Source organism: Neolamprologus multifasciatus, chromosome 10 (genome assembly GCF_963576455.1).
Source record: "Neolamprologus multifasciatus chromosome 10, fNeoMul1.2, whole genome shotgun sequence".
NCBI lineage: Eukaryota > Metazoa > Chordata > Actinopteri > Cichliformes > Cichlidae > Neolamprologus > Neolamprologus multifasciatus.
In genome coordinates, this window is record NC_140448.1 from 28,047,130 (window position 1) to 28,072,503 (window position 25,374).

The window sequence follows — 25,374 nt, forward strand, 5'->3', positions numbered from 1 at the left end:
TGTCTCTTCCACAATCTTATTTCTCTCCCCTACATAAACATGACCAATTATGCAAATAAGGCGATGATGTCATTTAGCAACGTCTAGCAACTTTTAGGACAGCCAATAGCGATATTCCTTACTGAGGAGTTGGCAACATTGGGTTCATCCATAGGTGCTAGACTTTCATTTACCACAACTTGAGGCCAGACTACAACAGTTAACTGAATTTCTCAGACAACTGCAACACCGCCAACATGGCTGAGAGGTCGAGTCTGGATCCATGGCGTGAATGAGTGGTGGTGAAGCCTAGCTTACAAACAACACCTCCAGCCATTTGTTTTGGTGTCCACCTCTCAGTCAAAGCTGCCATCCCCCAGGTTTAAGTCTGAAAGTTAGAGTGTCACTGCGAGATGTCAGTAGATTGCGGCCAACCGAGTTCTGCTCTCTTACCCCTCCCAATTCAAGTCCATAATCCTAGCTACAGTAGGGCAAACAACTACAGCTGCAGTAAGTGTAGGTCAGGTAAGGGTCAGTCTGCTGTTTACCACAGCTATTTACTCTGAAGAAGAAACTGTGTGAAAGGAGTTGATGAGTCACTCAAGCTTGCTTCTGACCGATGACAGCGATGCTGAGGTGAGCTTTCGAAGATATCCTGAACTTTTATTTGCTTCTGTTGGTCTCTTAGCAGCTTTTAGCCAGGCTTAAGAAAGTCATTTTTGATAACATTGTTGTACTGGCACATTTAATGAATAAACTCTCATACGATGGGAGAATGCAATTAATTTATTTATCAGAGGGAATGATTGTTTTGATAATATTAGCTGTCATACCATTAGCTTATAATTAGCTGTTGTTGTTGTTTAGCTGACTCATTGTTAGCTAGATGGGGAGGTGTCATGTCTAATCTGCTGACAACTGTGACAATACTGGGAATAAGTAGGGATGTTGATGCATGTTTGCTTACATCACAGCCCTGACTACAAGTTTGGGAGCTATTTGATTATTCATGTTGTTAATCTACATTTTAGAAAACCCCAAACTTAATGGAAGGACAGTAACTTTTTGCAAGTAAGAATAAATAAAGCTATTTTAAGAACATGATGCTACCCTGTATTTCCTGTAGCAGGGTCTGCATTCAGCTGATGTGGTGGGTACTTTGCTGCTGGGCACATTACAGGAAATGCATGATCTATAAACACCAATAAACTCATTTTTAACATCCTGCTTTACAGTCTGCTAATTTTCAACTTGACATTAGCTTACATGTCCAACGTGTATTAGGCTTTTTTCAAGGGCTGTTAGTGGCTCTCATAATTCATGCTCGTCACAACAAACATGTCGCCGGCGAGGGAGATAATATCCGTTCTCAAACAGCAAGAGGGGGCTTTTAGGGAATATGATTCGAATGTTCCACATGCTGCTGCATGCGGTTGATACCTAATGCACTTGCAAGCTGGGTCTCTCTGTTTATGTTCATAGCATTAATTGGAACTGCTTAATAGTGATGCATTCAAAGTCCCGTTTGTAGGAGTTTGGGGGAAAGAGAGTAACTGTAAAAAATACGGATTTACTTGATGATGCAAGATCGCCACTTTAGTGAGTTTATCCTGACTTGTCGATGCTGCACATTGCTGTTCCGTGGATTTATTAATTAGTTAGTTTGTTTAAATAAGATATATTCACGTATAGCAAACAACAGTAATGTCCTGTAAATATAGGTCCTGGTGACATTTCAAGAGCCCCATTATCCACAGTCACCGTAAAGAATGCCCTGTTGGATATTAATGCTAAAATATGAAAATTGAGAGTACTGCCCTCTGGACACCCAATATGCACCTAAAAATTGAAACATGACTGTGTTTGGCTTTCACGCTTAAAAGGCTTTGCATACATATGCAACTCTCTTTGTAAGTACCTTGCGGCATTCCAACACTTCAATTTGGGATTCTGGGGAGCTCAGCTTGAGAAAGACAACACTTTAAGAGGGGCTCTGAAAATAAACACCTATGTTAATAAAGCTCTTACATGATTGCTTAGTTTTATCTTAATGATCAAATTAGGCAGCGGTATTCCCCCAAGAGAAAGGCAAAAAGGATTAGCAAGACTAGCTTTATTATGTGGATGTTTTTCTTTATACAATAACAAAAAAATTACGTTTTGTATAACTTTTCAGTTTAGAGGCAGCTTTGGGTGGATTCTGGATATAAAGGTAATAACAGCTGATGGGAATATACAGTTCAAACTATGCTATCTATTGTGAATATGATTAAAGTAGTAATGCAAACTATAAAACAACATTATACTCACACACACAATATGAAAATATCAGAGCGCTCTATAAATACGCTCGTTCCAAGTCCATAATGTGAATGCTTCAAAATGAAATGTGTTAGGCTGTCGTCAGTAAACCTTGATCACGATGACTGAAAATGAACCGATGCCTGGGGGTGAACTTAAATAACTTAAAAGGAAATGAAAATGAGAGAAGTTCATTAATTCCGCAGCCAAAACAAAGTCACAAATTAAAAGTGGGGGGGCCCCAACAGCTCACCTGGCAGACCACGTGCACCATGCACAAAGGCCGAGTCCTTCCTCCTGCCATCCAAACACAATTACGCCCCAGGCCCTTTCTCTGCATTTCACCCTCCCTCTCTCTAACCGTTTTCATGTCTTTCTTAAGCTATCTCTATCAAATAAAAGCAGAAAGCCAAAATAAAAGCGAGCCAATCATTTCACTTTGCATTATTCTTTTTCTCCCTCTTTAACGTTTTGCTCTCTAACGACTTGTAATTGCTCATGCTTGCTAATTTAAGTCAAATAAAGCTCCAGACAATCGATGCCTAGCCTGTTCACAGCACTCAAATGCACCACATTGCAGGAAGCGGTGGCGAAGCCAATGCTTTCTTTCTGCAGACAAGGTGGACTCATATGTGCAGCTCCGCGCTGCCAAGGACAACAACATCCTGGGAAAAGCTGTCAGAAAAGTGCCAGGAAATCATGGGCTGCCACCAAACATTCAGCATGTATCTGTGCTGTGTGCTGATGACGAGGAAAACAAAACAGATCATGGGTGATGAGCTCCATCCTCTCCGTGGAAATGTCTGCATATACATTCGAGTCGACTGTCGACTCAGACAACATGTACTTCTAATTCCCAGCAGCCTCAAGACGGTGACAGCTTAAACCTACTTTTCGCATTTGCAGTGTGACTGAATAAACATGAGGCAATAGATGACAGCTGACCTCGGTTTGCATCCGGTTCCGTTGTGACGTGAATAATAAATGTAAATTTCTAAAAAGATATTTTATTAAAATCGCGGTATGTTTGCTGTTGGACGATAATCCCAGATGTGGCAATTTGGTCGATACAGTATCCTCTTTTTTACGTGCACTGGAGAGTAAGAAAGAGAGCAGGATGGCTGTCATCGTTAGGCCAGCAGCCATAACAACACACACACAAATACTGCATGAATTCAGGATATTCTGCTGGGGCACAAAGTGTTGTCTTTCACCCTCACCCTCCTTTTGCTTGACCACCACAAAGTAAACTTTGTAAAGTTTCTCTTGTGATAATGTCAGTTGATCTCTTATATGCACCCTTCAAAAAAGAAACCACAAAAAAAAAAAAAAGAAAAGAAGAAATGCTGGTGCAGCAGCTCCCATCTGAGCTGACGGCTGAACACCTGACAGCCTGTCTGGAGGGACAAAAGATGAAATCTGTCAGGAAAAAATGCGTCTTACAATAACTCAGTTTGTGTCACTCCTGTCCATTTCTAATGAGTGGAAGGGGGCAGTGGTAATGATAACCTATGCCTTTTTTTTCTCACGGAGAACTAGATGGTCATGATGATCCAGCGTCTCCCCCTTGGCAAAAAAGACCGTATTTCCAAAGAAAGACAACCTGAAAGGTGTGGCCACATTATGCTGTCACCATCGTGTTGTGTTCCATATTGTCTTTCAATCTGGAGGGAAATTTTAAAGAAACTGAGAATCTGTGTGCAGATCATATCACACCTAATTGTTCTGCTCGTGAATTCCTTCCATTAACAACTCTGCTTTATGAATGTCTGTGTATTATTTCACACCTTTGGCTGTCATTTTATAGAAATGGTTACGATATGGAAACACGGCCACTGCGTTACTGTTAATAATACTATAATGATTATAGTATTATATTATACTATAATGATTGCAGTGTATGCGTATATAATTGCATGTTCTCTATCTCCTAATAGACGAGTAGACCAATCAGAAACTTCCCATAAACACTGCACAGGGTCAGTGCCAACACCTTTATGATGTATACAAATATTTCATATACTAATCTCACAATTGTATATATGTGTATTGTATGTATAGTTGTGAGTCCTATTTTGTAAGAAATGTTTACGCGTTACCATAGCGACCAGAGAGCATTAAGTGGCAGAGAGGAGTACCACAAATTTTGTCTTGGTCGTATCATTTTATTTTGTTGTATTTATCCGTGACACCTTAAAGGCCGGGCCGTAAAAATATTGTCTGACGTTAAACTGGTCCGTGGCGCAAAAAAAGCTTGGGGACCGCTGGGTTAGGGTACGTTAACAGTCAGCAAAATTTTTAATCTTCCCAGTCCAGCTGAGTGGCCGCTAATTATCGATAAAGTTAAAATAAAAATAATCCACCTTAAAGCTGATAAAGTCTAGAAAATAGGACGACAAGACAAAGTTTGTGTGAGCATCATCATGTCCTGAGACTCTTTATTGGCAATATTATTGGCAATTAAATAGTATTAAATCTTCTATATCTGTAATTTATCATTCATTTTACAAAATATATATTTTTATAGTGTTAATATGGTCTTTATTTGACATTTAATACGACATTTGTTATTCATTATAATCATTATTGTTCTGGTAAATTTACCAGTATGTAAATCGTCCTTATGTGGTAGTGAAGTAAAAGTAAAACCTTGTGATGACTAACAGGGTTGCCAACAAAGACTTGAACTCTGTAAGAATTTGAAGAACCATAAGGCACAGAACACCTTGGATGATCTGATTGGCTGACGGAGCCACACATATCCTGATAAAGAAACACCAGAAAAAAAACTGATTCCCCCCCAAAGTGCTGCAGGGCTCCCTTAAGCCCGTCTCCCTCCTCACACTCTTACTTCAGCTCATTGTCATTTCTCTGACTAAAAAACAGCTCTGGACAGCTGCTCTGGCAGCCATGGACCATTAGGCCACTTTTCTCCTGCTTCACCTGGGTTGGGACAGTGCTTTCCACTGAGGCGAAGGTCAGAGAAAAGTACATGTCAGACATGGTAGTGGAGAGCTGAACAGCTTCGTCTAAAGTTTATGACACAGCAAAGAAAGTATCTGTGATGCCTAGGACTTAAAACACACGAGGTACTGTAAACCAAAGACGGCAGACGCTGCAAATGAATGAATCTTTTACAACGATGCAGAATTTAGAGTAAAACTTGTCTAAAAGTACATTCGTTATTAATCAAAACTCACCGCGCTTCTGCTTCTTTGTTTTCTCATCATGACTATTTTAGCCTATTTACCTTTTTTTGCTGTCACCTACGGATGCATTTTGTTTTCGTAAGCCTTTTCCCCTTTCGGGTGGTGTCGTCTTTTGTTCCTCTAATCTGGTTCTGATGGGCTTTTACTGTCATCTTGATCAGTTTTTGTTTTGTTCATTCCTTATGAGGGTTGAATCTTTAATAAAGCTTTAGTCGAGCTTTTCTCCTACACATTCCATATTCCTCTGTCTCGCTTGCTTTTAATTATTTTTCTGTATGTATATAAATAAATGCATATTTCACAGTCACTTTCCTTTCCGAGTTTTAACGTCTTTGATCTTATGCTGGTTACAGGCATAAATCCTGCCCAGAATCTGACTAGTCCTGCCAGCCACCCTGTGCATCTGTACGGGGGGGAACAGAAGAAGCCAGCTTCCTTAAAAGGCTGAAAAATCTCTTTGCATTTTTGATGGAAATGTGTACTTTGGATGTTGGACGTCTTAGATGTGGGAGTGCAGCCTCGCTCTGGTCTTGGGTAATATGTTGTCTCCCTACTCTGCCTTTGTGCCAGCTGCCAAACTGCACTGTTGCATCTTTTAAGAGAGCAAAGTGTTTGGAGAACGGCCAAATCTGAGACTGGTGTCGCCATTAAGACTGAGGAAAATAAAGGTAAAGGAAGTCTTAAGCATTTAGGAAGCCTTGCCAAGCCCAGTTAGACGTGTATATTTTTATTCAACACCTTCAATAGACGGTCAGTTTGAGCAACAGCTATATGTTTAAGTTATCTACTTATTAAGATCTAAACTCCAAATGTTAGACGCCTGTCTATGCCAGGTTATTATTTGTTGTTTTGTGCCATGCCTCAGTTTGCTGTCAGCTGGAAAGAACAAGAGAGTGAACTTGGCCCAGTAATTAGAAAAGATGTGCTGCTGTATTCAAGGACCAGAAATGCACATATCTGCCAAGGCCAGCTTCCTGTATGTGACTCTGGCTGTATGTCTGAGCGCAAAATTCAGTCAATTTCTATGTAATTGGGCAGCTGTGGTGGAAAAGTGGTTACCGCTGTTGCCTCACAGTCCTGGGTTCAAATCCACCATCTGTGTGTAGCTTGCATGTTCCCCTCGTGTCTGTGTGGGTTCTCTCTCGGCACTCCAAAGATCTGCAGTTAATCGGCGATCCTGAATTGCTCATAGGTGTGAACGTGAGTGCGCATGATTGTCTGTGTCTCTGTGTCAGCCCTGCCACAGACTCAACTTTAAAACTTAATAAAAAACTAAAGCAAAAAAACAAAACCCAAAAACAACATATAACCATTTTTGGGACAGCTTTAACTAAAGGTGACCGATTTGAGTCCGCTGAGCAAAAAAGTGGTCTGATCCTGCAAATCGCTGATAACAGCTATATTTTATTGAGTTACTCTCTTATAGTTGACTTGTCTGTATTTATAATTAGCTTCATATAATCACCAGTATAATAATGTGACACAAAGGCCAGTCCTATACTGTGGCGCAGAATATTTATTAGCTAAATCCATTTTTGTTTCATCAGCTAATTCAAAAAAGCCACCAGCCTACTTACACTGTTATTGTCTGGAGCCAGTGTGCCACTGATTTGAGATTCAATTAATACAAACGATTTATTATTGACCATCGGCAGCGCAGCTGTCATTGTTTTTATTTGCTGCCAATTAAAAATCATCGAAAAGTTGTTTTTTCTTGTTTTTTTACCTTTTTTATGAAACTACACAATAGCTCAATCTGTTTGCAGAAGGTAAACATTCATTTATTAGATGCACAGCCCTGCAAAGCCACAAATTTACCTTTATTAATATATAAAATATACAACTGCAATTTGCCGACTATTGCGGTCCTCCTCGGAGAAGAGCGAGGAGCGTGGTCTCGATTGTTGCTATTCCCAAAATTATTCTTCCTCCACAGCACATGGCACCTCTTTAAAGAAGATTTGAATGAATGAATATTAACTGGTCTCCAGGCCATCTCACTGCAGACGCTGTGAGATTGTTGTAAGATCCAGATATGAGAATGTCCATATAATTGTGTTCATTAATTAGGTATAGAATTCCATCATTTTTTTAAACACATAGCCTCCTGTAATTCTTTTTCTTTTTGGATAGATGGCGGGGGACAGGGTTAGCCTTATCTGCTAGGTAGGGCTGGAGGAAAGATAAGCTGCTTGGCTCCAATTAACCCCCCATTCCAACAACTCTGTGCATAATTCTTCACAGTGTTCGTCTCCTGAAACACATTACACTGCGCCTGGTTTACAGCGTGCTTGTGCTAATATAATTAAACAGAATTAATTTAAGTGTTTCCTTTGATCGTAGTAAAAAGAGGAAACTACAGACAAAAGAGAAACTACAGGAGAGAGGAAACAGGAGTGAAATATGCAGCTGTGAAAAAGGGCTCCGTGATTCCTGATCTCCAGCAGCTTGAGCCTACGGATGGTTCAGGTCACCTGATCAGCCCTAAACAACAAGGTTTAACAAAAATGAAATTTTACGTCTAATTTAAAAAGTAGAGAAGCTGTCTTTCTTTCTCCTGAACCCAAGGAGGGAGCTGGTTCCACAGTATTCACAGCATGCACACTGATATTATTGCGATAATACGGTACTAACTGTTCTTTATGATATATTGCTCCCATCTAAACATATCCTGCATGGCTTCAATAACCCTTTATTGACATCCACGATGCCTCAAATGTATTTATTTGTCTGAGTTTGTCTGAGTGGATGTACTTCTGCGATGTTTAAAACAAGATGTAGGCCTCTGACATTAAGCTACTTTGACCTTTCTGATCACTGCAAACCAAGTTGCACAAACACCAGAGACTGAAGTCAAGCTGATACAAAAGCTTAAAGTTAAACCTGTGCAGAGCACGGGGCAACACCTCTGGATGTAAACACAAGTCGAGAAAATAACCCTTCAACCTCAGTAAACGGGTAGTCCAGTGTCTTACTGAATGCAGCAACATAAAAAACTCCTCTTCAGTGACTCAACAATTTAAGAAAAGAAAAAAAACCCTCAACTGTCATGTTGTAGCGTGCAAGCAAGTCATACTTGTTTTATGCTGTTCATAACACCATCTGGGATACTGATGACCATGCACTCTGTAAACAAAGTCCCAATAACGTACAGTACTGTTCTGTCAGCAAAACTATGCAGCATCTCCACATTAGCCCTGAAAACGTGCTTTAAAATAAAACTGATGAGGCAAAGCTTTGTGGAAATCCCACGGCTTTAGCTCCTCCGGCTGCTACACAGAACGTGACAAAGACGCTACCGTCTGAGCTCAAATCAAGAAGTTTTTGTCTTTTTTTCTTGTTTTCTTGTCTTTTCTTTCCTCGCGATTCAGGACGCGATGCTGGGAATAGATATGACAGTGTGTGTTACTGCAGGAGAAAAATGCTTAAAACACAGAGTGAGTACAGAACTGGGAAGCTATTTTATTATGTTAAATTGATTCTTTTTGTAAATCAGAAGCTACTTTTTTTCTGTTCATGTGCATTTTGGTCTTTTTGACACAGCAAAGCTTTTACATACCTGTGAGTCACAAGTAACAGTAGCTGCTTTTTCATTATGATAACTTTTTGTTCATCAACCCTCACCGACTAATAAATAACTCTATGCATTTAGTCATGTACACACAGTCAAGATGACCAGCTAAAGCAACAAAATGGGGAAGAAAGGTGATTTAAGTTACTTTGAGCGTGAACTTTGAACATTAAAAATTAAAATTGTGTTGATAGAATTACTGATTCACCCAGATAATCCAGCTACACAACAAAACATTAGTGCGGCCCTTCCAAAGATACATGGCAATCCTAAAATTGCTTCAGCATTTCCTAATCTGACCTTTCTAAGATTTTGGGGGGAGATTAGGAAAATGAAACTACTGTTGTGTTGATACCATACAGTGAAATCAGTCAGACACTGATGGCTTAACCATTAACCCTGACCTTTAAATTATGAGATTATTCGACGCTACATTTGCCTGGATTTTGGAAGATGAGAGTCTGTCAAGAGGACATGAAAGCATGAAAACAGGCTGGTTTAAATTAATAATCGCATAACTGATGCTTCGATTTTTGTCCCTAGACCCACTGAGCCCCATAAACATAACAGTTTAACTCTAAAAACTAATAATATTTTTTAAAACAATCAAATTTATCTAAATGTGCTATTTAAACAACATGAAAGAGTGCCACTAAAACCATGAGAAAAATTAAAAACCACATGAACTGAAAGCTGCCCAGTGAAAGATCAACAGATCAAATGCAGCCATTGTCTTAGTATTTCATCAAAGGGAAAACAGCAATAACATTTCTAGGTTGGTATTTGTCTGAGCGCACATCCCCAACAACATTTAGGATGTCAGAATTTTGTCAGATTAGCTGTGAAAAGATTTACAAATACTTTATGCAACCGAAGCACGACGGTTCTTTATCTCCTTTCAGAAAATATATTAAATCTACTAAAAAAAGCTGTGACTCAGTAAAAAAGGCCCCAAACTTTAAATGCCAGCAGATTCCAGTAGTTTCAGCATCTCCCTGAAGCCTCGTGTTTCCATGTGCTGCCAACATAAAAATCTGTGCATCAAAATAAAACTGCTCATGCTCATTCCACCTTAAATCAGCCAATTTGAGAACATTTTCTGCCTGACCAGTGACCACCAATATACGGTTTGTTTAAAATCTTTGTTTCCAAAGTTTGAACATGAAAAAAAATTCCCCTCTCGCCTCTGCGGGTGGTCTTTGTTGTTCATCCTGGGACGTATGCAGGACAGCATCTCTGAACGCACGAGATGTCAGACCTAGAAGCAGATGGGCTACAACAGGAAGGCACTCCTGCTAGCTAAGAACAGGAGTCAGACTAAAACTTACACAGGATCAACACAATTGGACATCAAAAAATGTGCCCGGCCTCATGAGCCTCGATTTCCACAGGGTAGGGTCAGACTCAGGCCGGTGGTAGAGGACAATTGTGATGCGGTGAAACCGGAGATTTGCATGATGGATGTGCAAATGACAAATATACAGCAAGGACCTAAATCTTCAGACATTTGTCGACTTCTTATGATGAATGCAGTTCTGAAGGCAAATAAGTCTCCAACACGATACAACTAAGGTATACCTAATAAAATAAAATATCTGATAATTACATTCTTGTTTAATATTTATAGCATGCCATTGTAGATGCTCGCTACCTGCTTTTCTGTAATTCATGAACAAAAGCAGGAAAAATCACTACCTGCTGCAAAACTGTGTGAAAAGAAAAAGAAGAAATGACAACAGGGCTTTGGAAATAAGCTATCATCTTTCTTCTCTTTCTAACGATGCCCTACTGAGCAGGTGCCACTTGCACTAGAAATATACAATTTGCCGGTGAAATAAAATATAGGATTGATGTAAGCAATCTATGAAAATCATGTGGTTTTATTCAACAGCGGTATTCTTAAAAGGGCACCAAATAAAAACAAATATAATAAAACAAGGACAAAATAAATAAATCAGAACCTGAAAGTGCGTTATTGCCAAGTGTGCTCGCACACAAAACTATTTTTCTTCTTGTGAATGAAGCCCCCTAGTATTCAAACAGAACCGTAAAATGCATTACAAAAACAGAAAGTACAAGGCTGCAGCAGAATACACACGTTAGTGCTGTCAACAGCTGGCGTATGTGCAAGAAGCAACGCAGTGTGCTAAAGATATAAAGATAATGAGAGGTAATGTGAATAAATAGGAATGAATTTATGCAAGAAACTAGATTATATTACATTACACAGTGGGAATATTGCATAATACGTATAAATAATGTGCAAGTTCAACAAAAACCACTGAGAGCAAATTAAACAAAGTCTATTTGCTGACTGCAAGTGTCTCTCTAATTACAAACGGCTGATATATTTATGCTCTTGCTGACAAGTTTGCATTTTCTTAGGTAAGCTTGGATTTGTAAAGACAGTTTTCTTGGCATCTTTTCCTGTAATCAACAGCAACTGTAGAGAGAGAGGTCACCTCGCTGCGAGGTACATACAGCAAGTACATACCAAACGTGTATTTCTAACATAAATCATCTAATGAACTCACTCAGGGGTGGAAGCCTGATTGCCCAGCCTAATCACAAAGCGAGCTGAACTGGTGGCACGCTTGTATTAACTGTCAGCGCAATCACAATAGCGGCTTCTAGAAAAAAGAAAATTAGAGAAAGAAAATCAAGCACACATACAGCTTCGCTAATTATAAAATACTTCAGCTGGAGAACGGTGAGCTTCATTAAAAGGAAAGAAAAGCAACTAAAAGGAAACAACTAAAAATATTTCCTGGCAAGCTTTGAAGACACAGCATAGACATCGTCCACGCGTCCACACCTTCACTGCTAGCTACTACAGAGATGGCTGGTACACTATCTATATTAAGGACGATAGGGGGCGATCGTGGCTCAAGAGTTGGGAGTTAGCCAGGCTTCACCACCACTCGTTCAAGCCATGGATCCAGACTCGACCTCTCAGCCATGTTGGTGGTGTTGCAGTTGTCTGAGAAATTCAGTTAACGGGCGATCGTGGCTCAAGAGTTGGGAGTTCGCCTTGTAATCGGAAGGTTGCCTCTCGGTCGTTGTGTCCTTGGGCAAGACACTTCACCCGTCGCCTACTGGTGGTGGTCAGAGGGCCTGGTGGCGCCAGTGTCTGGCAGCCTCGCCTCTGTCAGTGCGCCCCAGGGTGGCTGTGGCTACAATGTAGCTTGCCATCACCAGTGTGTGAATGGGTGGATGACTGGTTATGTAAAGCGCTTTGGGGTCTTTAGGGACTAGTAAAGTGCTATATAAATACAGGCCATTTACCAAGGACAACAAAATGGGCCATTAGTCCGTTATTATTAGGCACATGAACCACTTAGCTAATGTTAGGGAAAGCCTAAAGTCAAGGTCAAAACAAAGATTGATATCACTGTCTGCTATCAACACAAAGTCAGACACTGATTGCTGACCTTCACATTATGAAATTATGGGACGCTACATTTTCCTGGATTTTAGAAGATGAAAAAGTTTGTGTTTTATCCTGTCGTCCTTCTCTCACCCCAACCGGTCGCAGCAGATGGCCCCGCCCCTCCCTGAGCCTGGTTCTGCCGGAGGTTTCTTCCTGTTAAAAGGGAGTTTTTCCTTCCCACTGTCGCCAAAGTGCTTGCTCATAGAGGGTCATATGATTGTTGGGTTTTTCTCTGTATCTATTATTGTGCGATCTACTGTACAATATAAAGCACATTAAGGCGACTGTTGTTGTGATTTGGCGCTGTATAAATAGACTGAATTGAGTTGAATTAAATAGAAGAGCACGAAAACAGGCCATGCTTCTGTTTTTGTGCCTAGAACTACCGAGGCCCAAAAATATAACAGCTGAACTTTAAAAACTGATAATATAAGAAAAAAAAAATCAATATTTCTTTAAATATGCTATTTAAACAAAGTGATAGAGTGACCCTACAGCAAATGGAGACGTGACATAGTTCTTGGCACAACCTGGATTGCACATTATATGAATGTCATTCAGCATGTTTTCTTATGACTAAGATTGTTTCCCCGTCATTAAGGTTATAAGAGGGTTAAGCACATCACGTGCACTGAGAGGGGCTCAGCGAAAAAGGTCCAGCACACAGACAAACAACATATCAAGCACTGCCAGTGTCTGTGTATTTCATAAAGACGAAAACAGCAATACCCTTTGTAGCTTAGTCTGAGCACACACCCCCAACAACACTGTGATTTTGTCAAATGAAATTATCCCTATTAGGTTTACAAATACTTACACTTGAAAGTCATTTATGTAACTAAGTCACAAAGCTTCGTCGTCTCTTCTGGTCGTTTCAGTTTGATTTGGCAAAGGGTGAAAACAATAACGGCTGATTTTCTCACCACCCGTACCCATCTCAGCCTATTTACTGAAGAGATACGGCAAAAAAGCATTAGAGAAAACCCCGAGTTTCATTTTAGGCCTAGTGGGTGTATCTACAGCATGCTGCTGCACCATGACTGTGATAAAGCAGCTCTTCTGAAAGCACCAACCAACAGTCAGGGTCCCAGGTGATGTTGTTCTTAACTAATACTCTGTGCCAGTTTCAAATTCTATAAAAATGTATTTAAAAAAAGCACTTCTTAAAAGCTGAGGCTCAGGAAAATGTCTAAAAATTGAAAATGCCAGCAGATTCCAGTTGCTTCAGCATTCTCCCTGAAGCCTTCTTTCCACGCGGATGACATTGCTGATCTCGAAATTGTGGCACTGCATTGCGTTAACCTCTGCCTCTTTAATATGCTCAGTGAACACTCGGGATAATTTCACAGGAAAACATCAAACCATTTCATTAGGGGTTGTTTGTAAAAAAGAAAAGGAGAAAACATCCGAGCAAACAGACACAATCTGCTTATTTGAGCACCAGAAAACTACACATGCTTGCATGCAGGTTACGCAGCCATTAGCTCGTGGATATTAATTATTTGCTCTGTGTTACACAGATGTCAGATGTCTAATGTGTAATGTATTCAAGTGAGTACAAACTGACATCTGTTGAGAGAGACGTTTCGCAGCTACGCGGGAGATGTGAGTAAATTTTATAATGACAACAGGCACAAGCTCTCATCCAAGGTTAAAAGCCTGCAGAAAAACCGGATATTTGTCTTGATTGCATTGCAGAAAAAAGCCACTTAGAGCTGCTGCTGATGGACTGACAAAATGTTTGCAGTCATCCACAGTTTTGCACGTCCAAGTATGATCAATGAGGAATTACACAAACAACGTGCGCTCCAGAATTCCTCGTCCGCCTGTAAGAAAACCTCTCGGCAGTTTTATTTCTGACTTGCTTCGTTACGCAACTTAATTTTAATGCAGCCAAATTCAATCAGGCGAGTTTCATCACTACAAATAAAGGTGACAATAATAATATTTTCTGCAGCAGATTCTGGAGGGGAAAAAAAGGATCATATTAACCTAAGTTTGTAATTGACTGAGTCTGCAGTTTTACATATTTTCAAATTCTAGCCAGTAGCAGGTTTTGTGTTTTGGAATGCAGCAGATTAATTAAAAAAAGAAATGAAGACAACATGTAGGCACAGAAATTAGAGGGACTTCAAAGAAAGTCTTAAAAATGCAGTTTGACACAAGGCATAGAGATCAGGCAATAAAGCAGGAGCCACCCCTACTATTAATTACACTTTAGCGTCGCTTACTTAGAACGAAAATGTCAAATTTAATCAGATTAGAAGAAAGAAACTGGTGCTTCCTATGACCCTGCAGCTTCAGAGAGGTACAGCAAACCTCTGGTATTACTCACTGTGCATATAACGCTTAAAATTCCAATTAAAACAGCAAATATATAGCATTGATCAAACAATATTTCGAAGCGATGCTTTCTGTTACATTTCGGTATCTACTGCAGCTTGTACCTATTGCAGAAATAACTTCTAACATACAAACTAGTACATCTAATATCCCTATTTTCCACGCAAGTTGAACTCCTGAGTGGCATTAATTCCAACAAGATTTGTAGCCCACACTAAACTGAGATTGCACATTTTCCGCTGTGCCTGTCCTCATCACACAGCCTGATCAGCACATTCTCATTCCCAGAACATCAAATATTGCTGTTTTTTTCTTTTTCAAAGCCTCTGGCATCGCACAGACAGGCACAAAGTGTTCTTTGGCATCTGTGTACGAAGCATCGGGTTCGTGGCAATAGAGAGACGCTAATGTCCCTAACAGTCTGATTTTGACTGCAGACATACCTCTTCTCATTCGCCTTTTCAGTTTCAGATTAATTCACATATGACATTTGCGCGCAGCATCATTTATGCCTGAATATCATTAAGCAATCATTTCTCGTCCTATTTTGTTTCTTATTTGTTTTCTTGTTTGAATTATTCTTAATGTTATTTTGTGCTAAATGTCTGCACTGTAATGTCCTGCATGAATACGTTGATTTGACGTGATGTGGCTAAGCATCGCGTTTCAGTGAGCAGGGCTGAGATCGATTGCTGCATGATTTAAAGCCTAAATGTTTGCAGTGAATAAAAACTAAAGTGCACAAGAGTGAAAACCAGTATTCGGTGAAACATGTGACTATAAACACATTACACTGTTGGTAACACAGTAATTTAATGCATTTAGTAATCACATTACAGTTACAATGATGTCATTATTTGAGCTATAAAGTATCTGCACCCATCATCTTTCTTTTTTGGCCACCACACCGAATCATCTGCCTCCATCTCCACCTATGCCTTGCATCCTCCTCTGCCACACAAAGCCTGCACGTCCTCCTTTACTACATCCACGGATCTTCTCTGTGCTCTTCCTCTTTTCCTCCTGCCTGGCAGCTCCATCTTCAACATCCTTTGTCCAGTTTATCTGCCAGCCCTCGTCACATACCTGCCCAAATCATCTCATCCTTGCCTCTCCAACTCTGTCTCCAAACCGCTCGACCTGAGCTGTCCCTCTGATATACTCATTTCTAATCCTATCCATCATGGCCGCTGCAGTACAGATAGGATTAGAAATGAGTATAAAAAAAAAAAGAAAAAGAAAAAAATAACATCAAACATGCTTTCTACTTCCTGCCCACTTGCACTACAATCAGCTGATTCCAGTTGATGTGCAGGAAAGAGAGCAGCCTACAGTTTTTGTGGAGTGGGGATATGAACTTTACTTTTACTGCACGAAAAGGACAAGAGTGCCACAGTAGAATGCAAACTGTGCCCAGGACAGAAACAACTGCATTATACTGATAACACAACACTGGCTCTTTGCAAACATCTGCGCACACAGCATGCTAACACGGGGGTAGCAAATATCTCAGAGCCTGATCATTAACAGGCAACAAAGGCAGTGATGAGCAGTCAGACTTGCAGCATTTCAGCTTCTGTTTCTGCTTCTGAGTAGAATCACGGTCAGAATGTGAATCAAAGTCACCTCGAGCTGGTTTTAAAATGAACTTCATGTTGTCAGCTTTGTGTTCATACTTGAAAACTTGGGAGATTATTTCATGTATGTCTTCAGCTGAACAGAATTTTACGTCAGTGTCTGGGACCGTAGCCTGAGATTTACTGTTAACTTGTAATTGTGTGACAATGTGTTTCAGGACATGTTACAAAATAATGCAAATGTACCAAAACAAGTAGTGCAATGCGTAACAACCCTGGTCTCCAGGCTAACAAACCCGTGCCAACACCACCCATACAACCTCTAAATGCAAACTTTAAAGAGGACCTTTAGTTAAGCATCAAATATTCCTGCAGCGAGAACATCCAGACCGCGACTCCATTGGGCACATTATGCAGCATCTGACAATATTCAACACACTGGGATCAGGAACAGTAACTTGACTGACACGGCTTCCTGAGATAGAGAGCTGAACGCTCTTTCAGATTGTCACCGTGTTGCATTTCGCTAATATGGACAGATGAGTCCTGACTGTAGCTTCTAATTTATCAGAACTTCCCCTTAATCAATCAAGCAGACAAGGTCCGATGCCTTCACTCCTCTCATTACTGTCTGACTGAGCACATTGTGCTGTTGCACAGGCTTGGGTTTGTACCAAAGCTTTGAATACTGCAAACCTCTGTTTTATCACTCTATAATGACCTGGCTTGGATTACGCCCCCAAAATCAACACTTCCGGAAAAAACCCTCCATATTGAGACGTGTCAGAGGTAGGGTAGCAGATGTAATGGCTCTAACACCGCTAATGGCTGCATTTCATGTAGGTGAGCAAGTTCCCTGACCCGGGCATTCTACAAGCTGACTCACTGGACCTTAATGTACTGTTTCTGCTTAAAAAGACAGATTGAATGATCTTTCCTGGAAATCTGTTACTGATGCATTTATTACGTATGTCCAAATAAATACTCCTCGGACATGTCGAGCCCACCTCGTGGACAGACACTTGCAAAACCCAACAGAATTACAAAAGCAACACAGCAGCCTCCTCGCTCCCCTCTCATCCTCCGCCTGCTGTCAGCATGAGTGTCGGGCTCTTTGCTTTCCCAGATGTTAGCTGGCAGGAAGAGGCTGCACGTCTGTCATCAGTCAGGGCAAGTGACAGCCACGTCAGCGGCCTGTCACAGCTGCCGCTCCTCAGGTCACTGGGGGTGTCACCGACAAGCCTCCGCACCCAGCCGACTATCGCAAATCTGCGGAGGCGACTAAAGGAGCCTCTGCTTTGGCAGCATGGCGATAAAAATAGAAAAGTCGCAAACCTACTCTTTCAACATGTTGACCTCAATCCAAAGATTTTCTATTCAGATTTGTCTTCTCATATGTTAAAACCACAGGATGTTAAACTCCCTCGAAGAGAACAAAACTGCATAACACATTATGTGTAATCCTTGTATACGGCGCAGCAACAAATGGATGAGGCATCGGACATAAATCCATATCTAGCTTGCCAACTAAACACCTATGCACAAATTCATGTGGACAAGGACTTATGCACGCTGCCTGCCCACACACTGACGTCAGCTCGGACCGACCCGTATAAATAAATGTTCGATACAGTAAGCCACCAAATGTTACAGTCCGATCCTGCAGGGCTTTGATGAAACCATTTTTTACCCCCACCAAACACGCTTACATCACCAGCCAGAATATGCTGTGACCCATTTTGACTGCAAATGAATCACAAACTATCTTTGAGAGTCTTATGAAAAAGATTTCAATATCTGGTACCTCTCAAACTCAGTCCATTTCAGCTGACTTACATGCCTAAAATAAACCCAAACACAGATTTCTCTTACTCAGGCTGGACTGACTTCCTAACTGCTTTAATAAAAATCAGACTCTCTGATGTATTATTGTAGGGTCTACCTTAAGATATAAAACGACTGTTGTTGTGATTTGGCGCTGGATAAATAAAACTGAAATGAAAACTTTCATTGAATTTCTAAATGTTGCCAATACAAACAGAGACAGTGGAAATTAAGAGACAGTTTTAAAGATTAAAGACATTTTATGACAGTTTGATCTCATTTGACCTTAAAGAAGAGGTCAGCGGTCCAAATTCATGTATCATTCCCTATATGTGTACTAGGGGTGCAACAATACTCGTATCGATATTGAACCGTTCGATACAGTGCTTTCGGTTCGGTACGCATATGTATCGAACAATACAAAATTTATTTGATCAACTTTTCTTCTGACGATGCTGTCTGTGTTGAGCGCTCAGTGGATCTGCGCTCGACAGTGCAGCCTAGGCGGAGTAGTCGAACGCAGATTCACTAAGCGCAGGGCAAGCTAGCAGACAGAAGTTAAGCTCTCGTTGCAACATGGCAAATTGAACCTCCCCCACCCTCATTCAGATCTGGCCTTTGGAACTATTTTGGTTTTCATGTGACGTATGACCCTGAAGGTAAGCGCGTCATGGACAAAAGTAAAACAGTATGTTGGATGTGCCAGCAATGCTCAATTACATGGGTGGGATCTACTGCGTTAGCGCAGTTAGCTTGTTAACGTGTTGGCCGTCCAGCCCCATGCACGGGGCGATCCGCGGTAGGTCGTTAACGGAGATTTGCCGTGTTGTGGCGTTAACGTCATTTCAGATTAACGCTGACAGCACTAGTGGGAACAAAATGAATATGACTGCACATTTACACCGACATCATCCTAGTGCAAAGACAAGTGGAAGCAGACAAAAACAACAAGCACGCATGCTACAAACTTTACCCGAGTCATTTAGACAGCCGTTAGCACATGATTCTCCTTATGGGGACCTGATATGTTTAATATGCTGCTGAGAATATAGCCCAGAAGAAGTGTATAGTATAGCTTTTATTTTGGAAAGAGCCATTTCTCTGTAATAAACTCTCTTTTCCAAAGATGAGTGATTTCTCGATCAGAGATTTTTTTTTTCAACATTAAATTTAAAAACTGTACTTTTGAGTTAAAATATATATTTATAATTTTAATAAATGACAAATTAAAAAGGCATGAACATTTTTTTTGTATCGAAAAAATATCGAACTGTGACACCAAAGTATCGAACCGAACCAAACCGTGAATTATGTGTATCGTTGCAGCCCTAATGTGTACATGCTGTCGGTACAAACAATGACTATCACTTTGATATCGATTCCATATCGTATCAATCTATTGACCTTGAGGAAGATGTCAGAGGTCAAATGTGATTTGATTTTTAAAAAATCTCTATATGTTGACAATACACACCACACTTAAAAAGAATCATAGTTTCTAAGTCAGGTGGCTTCTTGTCAATTTTCAACCAATAAATCGTGAAGTCGACTTCGAAGGCCTGAGTGGATGTGAGCCAAATTTTAATGGATCGCTAACATGACTGCACTCTACACCCCTGCAGAATTGTCTACAGTTTATCAGCAGCACACAAACGCTGTAAAAAACATAACCTTGGCAGAAGTCAAAATTATGAGGCTTCTCGTGTTGGCGTTTGCTCCGTATGGACTGAAAATCCACCGTATGCTCTAAAGACACATACATGACAGGTGCCATTTGTGGTTCAGTGCATCGCAGGGGAGGTCAGAAGGTCGGGGTTGACTTTCTTTGATTCTGTACGTCTCTCTCAAGAAATCACAGCAGGAATTTTATATTATATTTTCCCTCAACCTCTGGGTTTATAATCGGAAAAAAGAAAAATTCTAGTCTCCACCGGAAAATATTTAGTAGTTCTGCAAAACGATGTCAAACTGTGAGATCAGAAACATATGCAATGGGAATACAGTATATGAGGTAAAAACAGTTTGTGCAGTTCTAATGAGCTTGAAAGTCAATATTTGGTGACCATCTTCCTGAACTCTCTTAGACAAGGATTCATTTGGAATAGTTCTTCAGACTTCCTGAAGGACATTCAAAGCTTTTCTTTGGATGAATGCTGCCTTCTGCTCCATCCTCTTTGAAAACGATCCCACTCTGCTACAATAATATTGAGATCTGGCTCTGAGGAGGCGTGTCAATGGCTAATAGTGTTTTGCTGTGTGTTTTTTGGTGTTTGTGGTTATTGTCATGCTGAGAAATCAAGGCCTTGCTAACTAGACGTTTTCCAGATGGTATTATGGATGTACATCAAAATCCATATTTATATTTTTTTAAATTATTGTTTAATTCCATCACCTGTGACCAGATCCCCAACACTACAGGCTAAAAGTTGTTCCCGACTATGACAGAGTTGTATAGTTGCATAATACATGATCAATAAAAAAACATAACACAGATACTGCGCACATAATAAACCACCCGCCCCCGCTCCACACCGTGAAAGTCAAATAAAGTCAAAGAGGTCAAATAAAGGAAACAACATGACAGAAAGCAGTATCAGCATTTCTAAATAGCCTGCGCGGTTTCATCGGGACATTAACATCAGGACAAAGTTAAAGCAGAGACAGACTAACACTCTGAAATTGATAAAACGGCATCTGAGACAGAAAAGTGTGAGCTCTCATTAAAAATGGACCTCAAAAATAACCAATAAGCATCCTTTTGATCAAATGGAGAAATATTGTTTTTTTCCCCCATTCTTGTTCCTGTGCTTTCGTTACAATGTTTTTGTTTTCATTTCAAGGGTTGTCAGCTCATAAAACTACCTAAGCACACAAAAGACCGTGGAACCTTTCCATTTGGGAGAAAAAAAACCCTGAAATTGGCACTGAAATGTTTTCCTAAGACAGCAGGAAAAAGCAAATGAGAGATCTGAAAGCTAAGCCAGGGGTGTCAACACTGAAAACTGTCCATACTAATTACTTCCCAGAGGGAGTTTCCACTTTATTCCCTCTCTGTTGTCAGCAAAGTCACAGTTTCAACTGCAAGAGAGCGCTCTTACTTCCACTCCCAGGGAATGCTCAGCATCCCATTTCCATTTTGATTTGCAGTCAAAGTATAATACTGCCGTTGTCTTCTATTTAAATGCAAAACATGACACTATTCAGAGTGCGTACTGTACGTATAGTGCCGCAACAGAGATGCAGTTCATAGACGCTAATCAGGAGCAGTGTAACTGCAGGGCTACGATGACACCCTGCTTAAACCAATCCGATTATATTGATGTGTTTATTTACTGCGTGTGCTCAGGGTTATCATAACTCATCGAAGTTGCGCCCACACCCTCACGCTGCTTTATCTTCTCTCCCATTTCTTCCCTTATTCGTTTTTAACCCCACCTTCCATTTCTCCCTCCCGCTTTTTCAGCTATTTTTTCCCCCTACTGTGTTCACTCCAGTCTTCATCAGTCATGCACTCGTTGCTGTTCTCTTTCTTTCCCATTTCTCCTCACACTCCTCCTGCCTTCCCTCTTTTCTATTCAGATCACTCACCTTCATTTCAACACCCCTCCTCCCCCTGATAGCTTCGCGTCATCTCTATCCTTTCCTCCCTGTGCTTCCATCCCTCCCTCGTGAAAAGCCACAGACCAAGGACGCAATGGGCTGATAACAGTGTGATGTGCATTTGCGTGGCTTCACGCCACTGAACTCTCTTCTGTCAGACTCCTAATAAATGACCTCTGCTTCTATTGATACACGTCTGACACGTCAAAAGAGTCGGATTCACCAAGTTAACGACAAAGGCACAGTGTGTGGCGTGTAGCAGTGCGTGAGTATGTGAGTGCGGTGGGGCTAATGATCTTAGATGCTCGGTGCCGTCTCAGCAGACTGACATCTGGGTAATGAAGTCCTGATGATCTTTCTGGAATAAAAGTTCGACATGATATAGAGCCATGCTGCCATAACCTGCAGCCTTGTCAGGACTCTTACTGGATCACATATGGATGTGACACAGCAAGGCCCACATCACACCTGGCATTAACACAGCACCTGAGAGATAACACTGTCCTTTTAGAGTGTGTGCAAACGAAGCCAGGGAACACCGAAGACTTGACCATACCAGCCTTTTTAAGATAATCAGGCACATTTTTAGTCACTTCAGGAGCAAAGTGGAGCTCACCTGTCAGAGGAAACAAAGGCACACTCCAGAAACGAACGGAGATCAAAGTGTTTTCTGCCAGCCTGAGTAGTAACTTGATAAGTCTGACATGCCGTCAAAGTACTGGGTGCTTTTTAGGCAAATGAGATCTTTATTGCCAATTAAAGGGATGGAAGTATAAGAGGCACGGACAAACATGCAATCATTTCCATGATGTTAGGTAATTTGGGTATTCACACTTAGCTGTCACACTATTGACCGCACTCTCAGACCGACCGCGGTGGATATAATAAGTATACACAAATCGAAATCAACAAAGGAATAGCTTCACCGGAAGAAAATGAAAGCTTTGGATTGACCGAGCCAGAGTCCAGACATCCAAGAGGAAATCTGTAGTGTGACCTGAAGAGGGGTGCGCACATGAGAGGCCCTCATATTATGACAGATTTGAAGTGTTTTTGCAAGAAGAGTGGGCCAATATTGGCAAGTCAAGATGTGCCACGCTGATAGACTCTTACCCAAAAACACTGAATACTGTGATTAAATCCATGGGTGTGCAACTAGCTTATTGCATGTTTTTAAAAAACAACATTTTTTACATTTGTTAGTTTTTCAGTTGAACTGTACAGGTTTGTAGGTCACATAAAAGGTGGTAAAGATTTAAAATGCTGTCGTGTTTTAACATCACAAAAACCCAGCATTTGTAATTGGGGTGTGTTCACTTTTATATTGACTGCTCATGGAAACAGAAAAGGAAAAAAATCCAATAATAATCCATAATGCTGAAAAGCACAGGCCAGGGCTATGGGTAGAAACTGGTTACAACCACTGCACTAAAGGATACAATATTAGTGTCACATTTGTCTCACCTAGGTGTGAAAACTGTATGCATGTATTAGCACTCAAGAGATAAGCTTTAATTACCATCGCTGACTAAATTAGCAGCTATGGCTAAGGCTGTAGATTAGGTGATCCAATAATTGCAAAGTTGATGGTCTAGCAAGAAGGAATTTAGCTGTTGCTTTTATATATACACCAGTCAGGCATAACATTATCACCACCTGCCTAATATTGCGTTGATCCCTCTTTTGCTGACAAAACAGCCCTGACCCACTGAGACATGGACTCCATTAGACCCCTGAATGTGTGCTGTGGTATATGGAAACCAGATCCTTTAGGTCCTCCAAGAAGCAAGGCGGGGACTCCATGGATCGGACTTGTTTGTCCAGCATGCAAATGTGAAGGTCAAGTAAACACCTCAAACTCATCGTTGTGCTCCTCAAACTGTTCCTGAACCACTTTTTCTTTGTGGCAGGTCACCCCCTTTCTGTTCTTCTGCTAAGCCAAATATTCGAAATCTTGGAGTAATATTTGACTCTTCTTTGGGCCTTGACTCACACATAAAATCTCTGTCTCGTTCCTGTTTCTTTCATTTAAGGAATATTTCTAAATTGCGACATATGGTCTCCTTAGCTGAACTGGAAAAAATTGTCCATGCATTTGTGTCATCGCGTTTCGATTATTGTAATTCCCTGTTTACCAGCTTGGATAAATCATCTCTTTCTCGCCTCCAAGCTATACAAAACGCAGCAGCTAGACTACTAACTCGCTCTAGCAAGCGAGCTCACATCACTCCTATTTTATGTTCTTTACATTGGCTCCCAATAGATTTTAGAATTCGTTTTAAAATTATTGTTTTAACGTACAGAGCACTAAATGGCCAAGCCCCAGATTATTTATCCAAGCTTCTCACAAAATACACTACTGCTCGCCGTCTCCGCTCACAGACTCAGAGTTTGTTGGTTGCTCCCAGAACACGTCTGAAGACGAAAGGGGGCGGAGCCTTTCAGTCTGTGGCACCAAGGCTGTGGAACAGTCTACCTCTACAACTACGTTTGGTTGACTCCTTTAAAAAACAGTTAAAAACTTTACTGTTTAAACAAGCTTTCTGTTGACAATGCTTTTTACATTTTTATATTTTAATTTACATTTAAACTCTATATTGTGTATATTGTTCATTTTGCTATTTATCGTACTGTTTATTTTAATCTCTGTGTGCAGCGCTTTGTGACTACCTGTCTATGAAAAGCGCTTAATAAATAAACTTTACTTACTTACATTATCCTGTTGAAATAGGTCACAGGGATCAGGGAATACCGTTTCCTTAAAGGGTTTACATGGTCTGCAGCAATGCTTACATGTCAAACCAACATCCACATGGATGGCAGAACCCAAGGTTTCCCAACAGTATATATTTTTGCTATATATATACACTTTGTTATCTTAATATTGATGGTTAGGGGCTCCTCTTGTGGTTAGGAACTATGCTTTTACTAACTTCTGGGGATGTTTTTTGTGCTCAAACTCTACATGTCCAATCACAGTTTGTAGGAGAATTTATCCACCCATCTATTTCCCCCCTCCCTAGCAAGACAAAACGTGGCAAGGCGGGCCCGGTGGATCTGTTATTGCTGTGATACTGGACTGGATCCAGTATGTGTTTGGAATGGTTCCCTATTATTTCTCTTTGTTGTGTTTGTTAAAATCACATTCACAGGTACAAATAATAGCATAATAACCGGCTTAGTGATGCTAATAATAGAAAAGAAAGTGAACAGTGGCAGAAGAATTAGGCACCTGCAAACTAATATATTCAGTCTTTAATAGACTAGAATAATTACTTTCTGCAACAGCGATCAGGTGTGTCGTTTTCTCAGTTGCGCCGAATCAGACGCAGTTTCCTACCAGAGATGCAGCAAATAAGATAAGGCTGAAAAGATTTGCTTTTGAGGATGCAATAAACAGTGCTGATGCGTTTTGCCAGCAGAGAGTTGATTTGGTGTGCTTATATTCAGATGCACGGTGTCCATCAGCCCTCGTATGGGTTTACCTATCCTGCTGCTCCCCACGCCCTCTGCCTTCTGGACATAAATGATGTTATCCTC

The 25,374-nt window shown here is 40.7% G+C and overlaps 1 protein-coding gene across 4 annotated transcripts in view; it reads right to left on the reverse strand.

Moving 5' to 3' along the window:
• tmem132e (transmembrane protein 132E) overlaps positions 1-25,374 on the reverse strand; it is a 483,984-nt gene that overhangs the window by 184,293 nt on the left and 274,317 nt on the right. Inside the window, exon 1 of one of the 4 annotated variants that reach the window (XM_085173737.1) lies at positions 174-24,366. The exons of the other annotated variants lie outside the window; for them this stretch is intronic. Within the exon in view, the coding sequence (XP_085029863.1) occupies positions 174-264 (91 nt within the window). The 5' untranslated portion in view covers positions 265-24,366. Of the gene's footprint in view, positions 1-173; positions 24,367-25,374 lie in introns of those variants that run through there. 4 annotated transcript variants of the gene reach the window in all.